The 14,665-nt window shown below is 41.3% G+C and overlaps 2 protein-coding genes across 7 annotated transcripts in view; both read right to left on the bottom strand.

Moving 5' to 3' along the window:
- Positions 1-3,405: 3,405 nt before the first annotated feature.
- On the bottom strand, positions 3,406-6,717 carry GP5 (glycoprotein V platelet). The gene is made up of 2 exons (XM_003792748.2): positions 6,669-6,717; positions 3,406-5,111 (listed from the first exon to the last, which is right to left on the bottom strand). Exon 2 carries the CDS (start codon positions 5,107-5,109, stop codon positions 3,406-3,408), a length of 1,704 nt encoding a protein of 567 aa, XP_003792796.1. The 5' UTR covers positions 5,110-5,111; positions 6,669-6,717.
- Positions 6,718-9,685: 2,968 nt separating this feature from the next.
- The window catches only part of ATP13A3 (ATPase 13A3), a 100,944-nt gene continuing 95,964 nt past the window's right edge, over positions 9,686-14,665 (bottom strand). For all 6 annotated transcript variants that reach the window (XM_023514837.1, XM_023514836.1, XM_003792690.3 and 3 more), the window contains one exon: positions 9,686-13,090. In XM_023514837.1, coding sequence (XP_023370605.1) covers positions 12,893-13,090 — 198 coding nt within the window. In that variant the 3' untranslated portion in view covers positions 9,686-12,892. The remainder of the gene's footprint in view (positions 13,091-14,665) is intronic.

Genomic DNA, 14,665 nt, shown 5'->3' with positions numbered 1-14,665 from the left:
AAGTAGCTGGGACCACAGGTGCCCGCCACAACACCCAACTATTTTTTGGTTGCAGCCGTCATTGTTGTTTGGCAGGCCTGGGCTGGATTTGAACCCGCCACCTTAGGTGGATGTGGCTGGTGCCTTAGCCACCTGAGCCACAGGTGCTGAGCCACAGATAAGATTTTTTAAAATAGAAGAATAAATAAATAATGGGTATGAGGTTTTAGTGGGAAGAATAAAATTATTAGAATCATTGCCAGATGTAAGATAATTATGTAAAAATAAATTTCATTCCTACATGCTGGTAATAAACAATTAGGAAATATAATTTAAGAAAAGATATCGCAGCTTGGCGCCTGTAGCACAGTGGTTATGGTGCCGGCCACATGCACCAGTTGCTGTGAGCTGTGACGCCAAGGTTCTCTACCAAGGGTGACGTAGTGAGATTCTGTCTCAAAAAAATAAATAAATAAAAGATATCATCTGCCAAAGCAATAAGAGATAACAAATCAAAAAAGGAAGAAGATACCTAGGAATAAATCTAACAAAATCTAGGCAAGATTTTTAGAAAAACATTCTGAAACATCAGTGAAAGATTAGCAAAGACCTTAATAAATGGAAAAATGAACCATGTTTATTAGCAGGAACACTCAGTATTGTAAAAAATGCAAATTCTTCTCCAAATTAATTTTCAAATTCATTGCAATTTCTATCAAAATCCCAACAGGTTTTCTCAGTGGAATTTGATATGCTGACCCTGAAATGTGCATAGAATTGCCCAGGGCCAGGAATAGACTAACCAGGTGGAGAGTTGATCTCTTATCAAAAAGTCTTAAAGTTCATGAGCATGATTTGGGACTAGACCAACCGACCAGTGATTTAGTCTGCAGAACCCAGACATCACCCTTGCTTCTATTGTGACTTGACAAATGACAGAGGTGCAGTGGGGGGACTATTCAGTAAGTGGTCTGGGACAATAGGATATTCATTTGAAAAAATGTAATTGGTTCCAGTGCACCATACACAAAAATAAATTCCATGTGGTTGAAAGACCCAAATGTGAAAAACAGAACTTTTAGAAGAAAACAGAGGAGACTACCTTTATGACCTGAGAGTAGGAAGAATTCCATAAACAAACAAATTTTTAAAGGCACAAATCATAGTTGAATTGCTAATTTGACTACTTGAGGAGGAAAATTTCTGTTTAACCAAACAAAGCATAAGCCAAGTGAAATAAGAAAGCACCAACTGAAAAAAAGACCATTGCAAATCATAGAGTTTACATAAGATTAGCATCTGGAATATATAAAGAATTTCTACACGGAAGAAAAAGACGAAACACCCCAATGTACACACACAGCTAATTCTCAGAAGAAATCTGAATGTTCAAGAAACATTTACCAATATTCAACGTCAGTACTTATCAGGGAACCATAGAACAAGAATGAGATAGCATTTCATACTTATCAGATTGACAGAAACTAAAGATTCTGACATTATCAAAGGTGGGGGAGAATGTGGAGGAATGAAGAATAAAAAGAAAAGAAACCACACTAGGAATGAAAGTTCATCAACCCAACAACAACAACCACCAAAAAAACAGATAAATCCTGGCATAGTCTTTCAACAGAATGTTGAATAGCTATTAAAATGAGTGAACTATAGCTAAATGCACCACATGGCTAAATTTCTCAAGTATTATAGCTTAAAAAAAAAAAAAGCCCGAAGATACTATGTACAGAATAGCATCATTTATATACAATACGAAATCCTGCAAAGCATTATTTCAGCTTGTTCAGGATTGTAGACACATGCAGTGAGAGTATAAAAACACACAGAAGGATGTGAAACACCTCCTTTATTAAGCAGGTTACCTTGAAGGAGCGGAGGGGAATGAGATGAGAGAAGATATAGTCACAGGAGACTTCAACTTTTATCTCTTGTATTTTATTCTGCTAAAACAATATCTGAAACATATATAGCAAAGTACAGATATTTTATAAAGCTAGCCGAGATGTCCAAAGTTGTCCAGTGTTTGGAGATAACGACCAGGAGTTTGGGAGAGATGTTATAATTGGAGGAGACACCAAAATATAAACCCCATGGGACTGTGCATTTTGTTTTATACACTGCTCTATTCCTCCGCTGAGAAGAGCGCGCCTGGTACCAAGGAGGTACTAAACAAATATTTGCTAATTGAGTGAACAGAAGCAAAGGCCTTGAGAAACTTTGGAATACTTGTATTCTACAGTGTGAGAAGTTTGCTCATGTTTTTATACCCAGAGAAAAAAGCAACCCAAAGCTCTTTGGAAATCATGATGCCCATAATAATCATTCAACCTTTAAGAGTAATAGCTAACATGTATTAATTATGCACCATATACATGGGGCGAAGCCACCATTATTTGCTTTGTTTTTATTTGTCACAACTCTATGACACAGTTACTACTTTATTCCTTTTCAGGGTGAGGAAACCAAGGTGTCTTGCCCAAAGTCCCGTACAGAATAAGTGGTGGAGTTCAGCTTGAACCCAGTTGTCAACTCTCCCCTCGTATTTTAGCCACCACCTCTCACAAGCACAGCATCCAGTTACAGCAACAAAGGTTTTCCTGCTTTCAACTGGAAGGATAAAGGAGAACGTGTTATGAGCCAAACTAGAACGGAGCTTATCATTACATTCATGAACACCTGTCACATGTTAGGGGCTCTGTAAATGCTCGCAAAATGAGGTGGCATTTAGTTTCAGGAGACGAAAAGCAACCCAGTTTCCAAATGACATGTTTCACTGACGTAAATCAAATGGAAATTCACAAGAGGCTCCTGGAACTTGTGGGCGCAGAGGGAACTTGTGAGCTCCAGAGGGAAGGCTCAGGGTCCTCCCGTATCTCTCAGCCTGTCACAGAGCAAGACCAGGCCAGAAATACTCCTGAATGAATGGAGTCCCATGCGCTCCCAAATAGCCCACAGGTCAGAGGTACATGAAGAGGGGCAAGGTGAACAACTGGAAGTGTCCTATTTTTATCCAAAAGTGATAAAGAAACAATCAACACTTTCCCCCCAGGCAAACCCATCACTTGGATCACATGTGTCCAATTTATCCATCCATTCATTTCACAAGTTTTTACAGGACACTTACGCTGGCTGGAGTTGTACCCTACTCAGTCAACACTGAAGAGCCCCGGTCCCTACCAGACACCACGCCAGGCACAGTGGAGCAAAGACGGGCCAAACACAACCTGAGGTCCCCCAGGAGTGTACAATAGGGGGCACACAGGCATGTTGGCAATCACAACTTACAAGTGTTAAAGGTCACGGGATGGGGGGGGCAGGGAGGAGAGGAAGAGGTGGCAGTGTGAAGAAGGGAAGAGTGGGGGATGAGGAAGCCCCTCCTCGGACCACCTCTGACAATACTCTGGTCACGTTCTAATTATAAGATTTTCCCATTGACTCAAACAAGAGCTCTCTGATTAAGTTTCGAAAGAGCCGGCCGACTTTAAACATAGCAAACACAATGATCCCAGTTATGATGGCCTGAGCGACTAAAAGCAGAAAATAAAGAGCCAAGAACAGGGTATGGTCTTGACTATTGCCCGTGGCCGCCAGCTGTGTCCATGCCCAGGGTTCTGGGCTGTCAGGCACCGAGGTAGTGTGGCTGGGGGCTTCTGAGGAGCTGTGCACACGAGGGTGCGGAGACGGGCCCCGGGTGCCCGAGCACGTGGGGTCGGCCACCGGCAGGGCCCAGAGCTGCAGGCCGGCGCGCAGTCCGGGACCGCGGCACAGCGGGGGCTCCGTTCGGCCCACGAGCTCTAGATGCTGCAGCAGCCACCCCAGGAATGGCTGTAGGCCACAGTCGCAGCTCCAGGGATTGTGTCCCAGCAGGACCTCTGTCAGCCGGGGCAGACCCCCAAACAGGTCGCCAGGCAGGGTCTCCAGCTGGTTGTGGTCGAGCTGGACCTTCTCCAGGCTGCTGAGGTTGGAGAAGAGCGCGCGCGGCAGAGTCCGCAGCCGGTTGTGGCGCAGCGACACCTGGCGCAGCCGGCCGAGGCCGCGCAGCAAGCCGTCTGGGAGGGCGGTCAGGCTGTTGGAGTGCAGGGCGAGCACCCGGAGCTCCGCCAGGCCCCGGAAGGCGTCCGGAGGGAGTGAGCTGAGACGCGGGCTGGCAGTCACCCCCAGCGTCCGCAGGCGGCTCAGGTTGCGAAAGGCGGCGGCAGGCAGGGTGCGCAACCGGGTGCCGTTCAGCCACAGCTCGTGCAGGCCTGCCATCTCCCCGAAGAGCACCCTCGGGAGCTCTTCCAGCGGGTTCTCGAACAGAGTCAATACGGTCAGATTGTGAGAGCGAAGAAAGAGCCCTGAGGGCAGAAACTCGAGGTGGTTTTTCCCAAGCGTCAAAGAACTCAGGGCTCGCAGCTGGTCGACTGCGCCGGGCGCGATGGATCGGATGTGATTTCGGTGGAGCTGCAGCTCGACCAGAGCGCCCAGGCTGCTCAACAGCCCCGCATCCAGGGAAACCAGCTGGTTCGAGTGAACCAGAAGTTTCTCAAGTTTAGCCTGTGCCCCAAGTAAGCCCTTGGGCAGGTGGGTCAAGTTGTTTCCCGATAAATCCAATAATTTCAGGTTTTCCAGATTTGTGAAGAGACGAGCAGGAAGGAAATCTAGTTGATTTTCGTTCAAAAAGAGCTCCTGCAGGCTAACCAGTTTCTGAAACATGTTTTGGTCAATGACCCTTAGTGCGTTGTGATCCAAAAACAACTGTTCCAGGAGCACCATCTTATCCAGTAGCGAACCTGGAAGATGAGTGATTTTGTTGCGCGACAACTTGAGGGTTTTTAGTTTTATCAGGTCATTGAAGGTGCCGGGGGCAATGGCGGTAATGTGGTTGTCGGAGATTATCAGGCGCTGTAGGACCGTCATGCCGCTGAAGCTGTGCTTCTGCAGGGCCCCGGGGCGCATGCGAAAGAGCAGAATGTGAGTGAGGTTGGTGGGCAGGCCCAGCGCCGAGATGCGCGCCACGTCGGCCCCGGAGCATAGCGCAGAGTCCCGGAAGACACATTTGCAAGCTGGCGGGCAGCGGAAGGGCTGCGCCCGCAGGAGCCCCAGCACCGCGCACAGCAGGGTGCTCTTCAGCATGTCTGGAAAAGGCAACAAAACGCCCGCGTTCAATTTCGTGACCCTGCAGTTGGCAGAGGCACAGTCCTTTCGCCAGGATTCTCACTCCCTCTTTTCTCCGGAGTGCGATTTCCCTGGGTGGTGAAAAGACAAGACATTCATTCTACCCTACGAGGTCTCATTCTTTTGTTTCACTGATTTTCTATTCAGTTTGCAAAAACATTGAAATTAAAGCATTTTCAAGTTGCCGAACAACCAATAACTTTAAAATCTTTATATAGAGTAAACTTATTAAATGATCATTCTCATGTTCAAGCTTGAAGACTTTACAAAGCAGTGTCCATTGTGAAAACAGCTCTGTTCTTGACTTTAAAATTTACCCTGGGTTGGCTATAATCCACAGTCACCAAGGGAGTGGCAGAGCTTGCAGACACCATCTAATTCTTTTTATCATAATTATGCTATTTCTGCCGCACAAACTTACCTGCTAAAACAAATCAGCAATCACCTCATTAAGAGCCAAGCTAAGAAAAGCAGATAACAATACCTACCACTTTATACTATGCAGCATTTGCAGCCCTTTATGTATACCATATTCCTCTAGTCCTTAAATAACGGGATGAAATAGGGATTCAAGTGTCCCCAGTACAAGGATGAAGACACAAAGGCACTGAAAGTTTAAGTGATTTAATTAGGGACACAGTTAGAACATGAAAGTAGCACTTCTGAATGAACTATAAATAAGGAGCTGCCATTTCTAAGATGCTTAATAAAAATTAATACTCATGGCACTGGCTTGGCACCTGTGGCTCAAGCGGCTAAGGCACCAGCCACATACACCTAAGGTGGCGTGTTCGAAGCCCGCCAAACAACAATGATGGCTGCAACCAAAAAATAGCCGGGCGTTGCGGCGGACGCCTGTGGTCCCAGCTACTTGGGAGGCTGAGACAGGAGACTCGCTTGAGCCCAGGAGTTGGAGGTTGCTGTGAGCTGTGATGCCACAGCACTCTACCCAGGGGGGCAGCTTGAGGCTCTGTCTCAAAAAAAAAAAAATACTCATGGCATTGGATTATCTGTAAAATTCACACAATACTGATCTGCCAAAAACAAATGTCTCCCTGGTGGAAGTTTACACAATTTGTTTCTTGTACCAAATTTTTTTCTTTTTTTCTTTTCTTGTTTTTTTTTTAATTTTGCTTTCAATCGTCTTAGTTTGAAGTTTTTTTTAGTTTTATTTATTTATTTTTTATTGAGAGTCTCACTTCGTGACCCTCAGTAGAGTGCTCTGACATCACAACTCTTGAGCTTAAGTGATTCTCTTACCTCAGCCTCCCAAGTAGTTGGGACTACAGGAGCCTGCCACAACACCCAGCTTTTTTTTTTTGGTAGAGATGGGAGTCTCACTCTGGCTCCTGCTGGTCTCCAACCTCTGAGCTCAGGGCAATCCACCCGCCTAGGCCTCCCGGGGTGCTAGGATTCCAGGCATGAACGACCACACCTGGCCCAAATTTTATTTCTTATGCATACATAGACTGAGCCCTCTAATTTCCTATACAATTTTTTTAAAGATTTGGCCTTACCTGAAGCGGTTCTGCACCCCAAAGCAACTGAAAAGCTTAGAACTTTGCATGTGATTCTGCACTTTACAAAGGAAGAGGGAGGTATCCTTGCATCCTAAAGATAAACACTTTACCAGAATGAGTCAGGGAAAGGACCGTATCTCAGAGGGGCATGTTCTGTTGGTTTTTGTTTGGGGTTTTTATTTTGTGTGTGTGTCGGGAAATTTGAGAGAGTCTCACTCTGTTGTCCCATGCTTGAGTGCCATGGTGTCGGCCTAGCTCACAGCAACCTCAAACTCTTGGGTTCAATCAATCTTCCTGCCTCAGCCTCCTAAGTAGCTGGGATGACAGGCGCTTGCCACAATTCCTGGCTTATATTTTCTTTTAGTAGAGATGGGGACTCTTACTCAGGCTTGTCTCAAACTCGTGAGTTCAAGGGATCCTTCTGCTTCGGCCTCCCAGGGTGTTAGAATTACCGGCATGTGTCACTACGCCTGGTCTATGTTCTGGCTTTTAATGGCAAGTATCTTCAAACTGAGACACCATATATGTATAACGTCACTACTACTCTTGAGACTGATAAAGAGCAGAAGAGATTTCCCATGAATAGCACAATATGACTCTGTGATGCTAGCAAAGTTTAGTAATACAGTTGGATCACTGCAGTAGCCACAGTCCTAGAGGGTCACACTTCATTTGGCTCTTCCTTTCCATGCCGCTTGGTCCCAGCCAAATTCCAGTTTTTTTGTGGGTTTAAAAAAAATTCCTTTCTCCATTCAGGAAGAAGGCTAAAAATATTGTCAAATGTTTTGTCAATTTTTTTTTTTTTTTTTTTTAGGAATAAGGTACAAAACATTCTTCAGCATGTTCAGTAACAGCACTGCTAGGTTGAAGGGTGTTTGCAAGTGCCATTTAACTTGGGAATGTCAGCCTGCTTTCTGAAGTGGTTGTACTGATACGCACTGCCATCCTGCTCATATCCGAGTTCCTGTGCTTTATGTCTTTGCCCACACTGGCTGGTGACTTTCTAAATTTAATTTTTCAATTCATTCATTCTCAGCATGGTTCTTTTCATTTCCCTATTTAATGATGAACTTGAGCACCTTTGCATATAATTAAAGGCCACTTGTGCTTCATCTTTTGAGAAATTTGGGTTTCCTTTTGCCCATTTTTCTATATGCAAAACGTGGCTGTGTGACTTGAACTGTTGCAGACATTCTATGACAATATTGCCTACATTAAGACTTCCATCAAGACACCAGAAAATAGGTGAAAAGACAAATCTAGTTGAAGATATTTGATATCTTGTCTGACACAAGATTAATATCCAGAATATATGAAGAACGCCTACTACGCTGTGGAAGGTAATCAGCCTTTGCTGTAATTGTTGCTAATGACTGACTGAAGTTCTCTTCTAAGTCATGCAGTCGAGGATCACAGGTATGATGAAGGTTCTCATCAAGGGAAGCAACTCCAGAGCCCAGGCCAGCTCCCCTGGTGACCTCCTTAGTCAGCCATGCATAGGCACCTCAAGTGAAAGTGCCCTCTACCCATGAAAAGGCCAGAGAGCCTACAGAACAGACTGGGAAGGCAAACTGCAACAGAGCTTAAGAAGGCGAGCCCAATGCTGGTGACACTTCTTCAGCCTATTTCCCCAGGGAGACCTCCAGTCATAAGGGCCTCCAAATTCTTTTCTTTGGAGAGAGCAAGACATTTTGATTGGCCCAGAAGGGAAGAGTGGGTATAGAAGTCACAGACCGTGGGGGAACACTCTTAGGCCTATCCTCAGGGCAAGTTGATAAAAGAATGTAATGTATTTGGAATGGTGAAATTGATGGCTCCTGTGTTTCCTGCCTGAATCCATTGAACGGGTCAGAAATCTGTTGTCCCAAATGGCAGCTGCTATATTAAAGTCATAGAGCCCTGCCCTACAGGGTTTAGCCATTCAAGAGCCGGTGTCTGCCAGACATGTTTTTCCTCTGTGGGGAGACTCAAGAAGCCAGAGCACAGCAGAGATCTGCACTTACCAAGTAACCACAATCCCTATTTGGACTAGAGACAACCTCATTCAAGTTCCTGGGACTCCAGATTTCTTCTCCTGCAATATACACAGCATTTGGCAGAGATGTAGGGAAAGGAGAAACATGCAGGACTATGGCCATAGCAGCAGGCTATGGAGTCATGATCACATGCTGTACAAACCACAGTGATTGCAGAGAACTTGGGTTCAAACTTGGCCTTCACCCACCCAACTCATCTCACCACAGCCAGCAATATACTCCCTAGCAGAGGTCTAAGGTCTTTTAGGGAAACTGGGATATGAAACTACCTCCCACCCAAAAGTCCTGCCTTCTCTGGGATTTCTACAACCATGTTCTCCTGTTTCTCTCATCCCTCCCAAGAGTGCTCTTTTACCACCCATGGACATCACTTCACTTCGAACTTCCCACATCTTATACGGGATTAGCCTTTGACTTGATCCTCCCAACTGTTAGTGGGGTATACACCCCTACTCTTGTATTTCCGCATTTCCCTCAGACCTCCTGACACTCACATTTGGCTCTACATTGTATCTGATTCGTGGATTTCCCCATGATGGTCACAGACAGGATATGTGGAACGTTGGTTGTACTTCTTTCCTTAAAAAATCCAAAGTTGTGGCTCAAGTGGCTAAGGCGCCAGCCACATACACCTAAGGTGGCGGGTTCGAATCCAGCCTGGGCCACCAACAACAATGATGGCTGCAACCAAAAAAAATAGCAGGCATTGTGGCGGGCACCTGTGGTCCCAGCTACTTGAGCCCAGGAGTTGGAGGTTGCTGTGAGCTGTGATGCCACAACACTCTACCCAGGGTAACAGCTTGAGGCTCTGTCTCCAAAAAAAAAAAAAAAAAAAAAAAAGAAAAGAAAAGAAAAGAAAAAAAAATCCAAAGTTGAAAAAGGGAAAGGAAATAGGCAAGTTAATAACCCAGAGGGCAGTATTCATGTAACTTTTGAAAAAGCAAACAAAAGTATAAACGCAGAGGAAGAAAACAAGTGTTATCTCATTCCTTAAAATTTTTATTTTGAATAGCTTCAATCAAAAAGATTTCATAAGTTTATTTACAATGCTGAATGTACAATTATGAATGTATGCCTTTTTGACAACAGGGTACCATTCTTGAGCAGCAATTCAATTTTAAAAATATAAAGATGCAGGATCATTTCTGATATAAAGTTACTTAAAAAACTAAAGTCTTAGGGAATTCACAAATCATAACAGAAAGTAACTATCTTATTAATTTAATATACACATAATTACCAAATTTTAATACATTAAAAATATGTGTAAATACCCACAGACTGTACAAAAATTAACACCCCATTTTGTTAAAAGTTCCCAACCTTCTCCCACCATAAATATACAAAAACCTATTTTTAGATATACCAAAATTGCATGCACAAAGTATCAGAATGTTTGCTAAAGCTTGAATTTTCCTCTTTGCTGGATCATGTTATCAATAGCTGTTTTTGGAACAAACTACATAAACATTGATATTTTATTTACCATGCCTTTGAAACTGTGCAGTAATTTCATAAACATGGGAAACAAAATTAAATAGATTAAAAACTGCAACAGTTTTGTTTAAATGCAAGTGCAATTTGGAAAGCTTTCGAATTTAAGGATTATAAAACTACTATAAAAAGTATTTATTTTTGTTGGCTTAGCCACTTTTATTCAAGCATTATTTGCAGCATTGCTTTACAGCAGTTGGTGCTAAAAGATACAAAACATATAGTTACCACTATTTATACTTTAGGGAGGAAAAAAAAACCTTTAAACAACCCTGAGGGAAACACACATTAAAAATCTTGTTATTTATTTAAAAAGTTTAAAAGTTACATATCATTATTTAACAATTACTTTCCAAGACATCTCTGTCCTTTAAGTATGTGCATAAATAAAATTTAAATCAGCAATATTTATTCATCTTAATACATCAAAATAATATATGTACAGATTTTAAAATTTAGGTCTGTATAAACTCAAATAATTTAATGTGAAGTTCAGAATCAAACTTACTATGTAATGGTGACCTACAGAGAAGACTCAGTCTAGCTATGGCACTGAGTAAGACCCACACTTGAATTCAGTCTTCAAATAAGATTCTCAACTTGACACCGTTTCAGGTTCAGATCTTCCTTCAAATGCTTTTCCCACCTACCTAAAGACTTGTTCCCTTGAAAACAATATGGACAGATGTGATATAAAACCCTTATTAACTCTAAATTTTTAAAAAGAGGTGTCAAAAATAGCTCTTTATGATCATGCTCTTAAAGATGTTAAATACGATCTGATAACTGGATTTTTAAGCTGCTACTTGGCAATTCCTTTAATTATATGCCTCAGTTTTTAAACCAAAGAATAAGATTTACAGTTGTGGAACTCACTAAAGAATAACACTTGAGCATATTTAAAATGAATATGGAAATTATAAAACAAAAGAGTGAATAAGTAACTCTAGAAAACAGAGCTAATTCACAGCTCAAGAGGTCTAAGATGCATAGCTTCATAGAACCATTCATCGAACATGTTCTTATCATCTAGTGTGTATTAATATCATATTATACATTTTGATGGAACACTTCAATTATATTTTTGTAAGAATCATCAGTGGCAACAGCAATAACAGTGATCCTGAGTGTAGCTTACAGTTCTCTACAGTTACTAATCATCATTCAGGTCTTTGCAGCATAAAGAATGAGAACCATTTGGTCCTACAATTCTGGGTACAATTTGGTAAACTGGTAAATGTATACTGGGAAAATAACAATCAGCTAGAAGTAGAAAGTGCAAGCATGCTACTGGTTAGAAGAACAAAGGAAAATGTCACATTGTTTTAATAGTTTAGTGTCCATTTCATAGCAGTATCAACTGCTGGATCCTACCTATAAGAGCATTTTAAAAATTAACTTTGTTTAGAATTTAAACACTGTAATTGGGCAAAACAGAAAGGTGAAAAATATTTTCCACAGTTCTTTTGGTTTAATGAAGGTCTATCTTAAACGTTCCTCCATTTCTTCTCCCAGAAACTTCCACACCAGATGCACTTAATTTGTCACCATCCAATCCCAAACAGTTATGCTCTGACCTCTGGCGCCACCTAATGGCATAAAACAAACTCCTACCAAGTTCATATTGCTTTGGGAAAACATAGTCATTCAAATCCAGTATTTTTTAAGCCTCATTATTGACAGAAGAGACCTATATAAACCTCAAAAGATCTTATGAGATTTCTTAATTTTTCCTTAAATTTCTAACTTAGGAAAACCCCCACTTTTATCTTATGTCATAGGGTAATTAAAAATGTAGAAGTAGAATAGAAAAAGACATTTAAAGTAATACAAAGGCTTCAGAAGGGGAAAAAAATAGGTTTGAAGAAATGTTAGACAAATGGGTCGACATCTACTGCCAAAAGAAGTAATCTCCTTCCTAGTGAGTAGTTCTGCAACAGTTAACTGAAGCCAGTTAGACTACTGACACCACACGGAGCACAGCATACACCTGACAGTCTGAGGGACATCTCAAGAGGGCAGTGAAGCACCTTGCTGATTAGAAAAATAAAACCCAGGCAGTTTGCACAGAAAATATAAAACCATAAATGGAAATTACCTGAGTTATTCTATAAGTAACACCCTACAAACTCACTCCTAAATAGTCTAGACCATTGAAGGGAACTGCTGCATGTTTACAGGGAATTCTTTTGAAGAAATATTAGAATCAAATGAAAATAGGTTTTCAATCTGTTTTCACTGGAGGCTAACTGACATATTTTATTTTTACCAATTACAAATTGAGGGCCTGTATATAAATACAGATCTTTTCTAAAAAGAGGGTTGTAAAAAGAAACTTAAGGGTGAATACTAATCTCAGAAGCTAATGTCTAAAACCCTACCAAACACCAAATTTCTCCTGTACCTAAACCCAACGTAAAGAGGGTAACAATAAAGAAAATTCTGGAAATGCATATAACAATTAGGTTACTGAATGAAGATACAGGATTACAGACTGTTAACTGTCAGGCCAATACTTTTTGTTGTTTGTTTTAAAAAAAAATACCAACAAAGTTCTCAATTCAGTACTATATCAAAAGGGACATAAATCGAAATAATGCCACTCTGACCCACAGGAGCAGAAAAATCTAAAACCACATTCTCCTGAATACTGTTATGAGCCTGCCACTGAGACCGGTTCACTGCTGTGTGCTACGTGATGGTGATGATTTGGCATGATCCGTTCTCCTTAACTAAAGCTTTAGCTTCTGTTGTTGTCTGGGGTTTTGGCGGCCATTCTGGATCAACCAAGAGCTCCTGTGCCAGATACATGTACTTTGCCTTTGGTATCTTCTTTCTACAGCGCAGGGCCCAGGACAAGCAGCATTTTCCCCACCGATCCACTGACGCCTAAGAAAATAAGAAAAAAATAACAAAGGCTTGTTTTTAACAGGTTATGAAAGGATACATCGGCACAGAAAAAAATAACAGAAAATGACTTCTGAGCACAACAAACAAATGGAAAAATCCAAGTTTAAAAAAAGGGCATCTTTCCACTATTTAGGGACTAACTATAAATTTATTTTATTTTATATAGTTTTATGACCTATCCTCTTGTGTACTGATAAATTTTTTAAATAACTTGAAGATCTAGACTCTATAACACAAATATCTAATGTATTGATAACTTTATTCAAAGAAAGAAAATATTTTAATATTTAATTTGGAAATCCTCTTATTCTATCCCAAACTACCTTTTGGTACTATTGTTCCTAGCAAGTTAGCCACCTGATCATTTTGGGAAGAAAGTAGTATAAAAATATCCTTGTTTCTGTTAATATCATCTTTCAAAACATGATATAAATATTGTTAGGTCAAGGGCGGTGCCTGTGGCTTAAAGGAGTAAGGCACTGGCCCCATATGCTGGAGGTGGAGGGTTCAAACCCAGCCCCCAGCCAAAAACTGCAAAAAAAAAAAAAAATTGTTAGGTCAAAATAAGGATTTATATCACGCTTAATGTCAATCATGTCTTTTAAAACCACATCCCTACTAATATAAGAAAACTTTTGTTTTATAATGATGATTTCCTTTGGTGTTCCACAACTGAAAGCAGTACATAGAAATATACAAAGCAAGTACTATTTCTTAGTATTATTTCATTATAGAAAGTTCTGCCATCACTGAAATTCTGATCAATCCTGACTTTTTTTGAGAGTGTCTCACTTTGTTGCCCTCAGTAGAGTACCATGATGTCACAGCTCACAGCAACCTCAAACTCGTGGGCTCCAATGATTCTCTTGCCTCAGCCTCCCAAGTAGCTGGGTCTACAGGCACCTGCCACAACACCCGGCTATTTTTAGACACGGGGTCTTGCTCTTGCTCAGGCAAGGTCTCAAAATCCTGAGCTCAAGCGATCTGCCCATCTTGTCCTTCCAAAGTCCTAGGATCACAGGCATGAGCCACTGCGTCCCACAATCCTGATGTTTTTAATAACTGTGACCTTAGATAAATAATCCTTGGAGAACAAAAAATATAGTCTCTGGCTAATGTACAGAAATGTAAATTCAACAGAAGATCAAAAAGTGACCTCAGAATTTATCTCAACTGAAACTTGAAATAAATGAAATTAAACATAATGACTATACCAAGACCTGGCTGTAGAAGTTACATCTATCTATGAAAATGGTTAATTTTAATTATTTTGGCTGTTGCTTTGTGAAGTAAAATTTAAATCTCAGCTTGTTTCATTTTGTCAACCAATATACAACCCAGGCTACAACTAGATCTGTTTTAAACTGAGATAATCCCGCAAAGGGGAAAGATGACATAACTACATAGAGCATGTAGAGACACATATTCTAATGTTAACATCCCAGAAGTCTCATGATCAAGTAAGCCAAGTTTGCTGCTCTAACAGGTATTCTGAAGCTTGTTTCTAAACGGGCCAAACGGGAAACATCAAAAATACTTTTTTTTTTTTTTTTT

Source organism: Otolemur garnettii, unplaced genomic scaffold (genome assembly GCF_000181295.1).
Source record: "Otolemur garnettii isolate 467f Iridium unplaced genomic scaffold, OtoGar3 scaffold00060, whole genome shotgun sequence".
In the NCBI taxonomy this organism is placed as follows: Eukaryota; Metazoa; Chordata; class Mammalia; order Primates; family Galagidae; genus Otolemur; species Otolemur garnettii.
The sequence above is the reverse complement of the archived record's forward strand: the minus strand, read 5'-3'. Positions and strand labels throughout refer to the sequence as shown.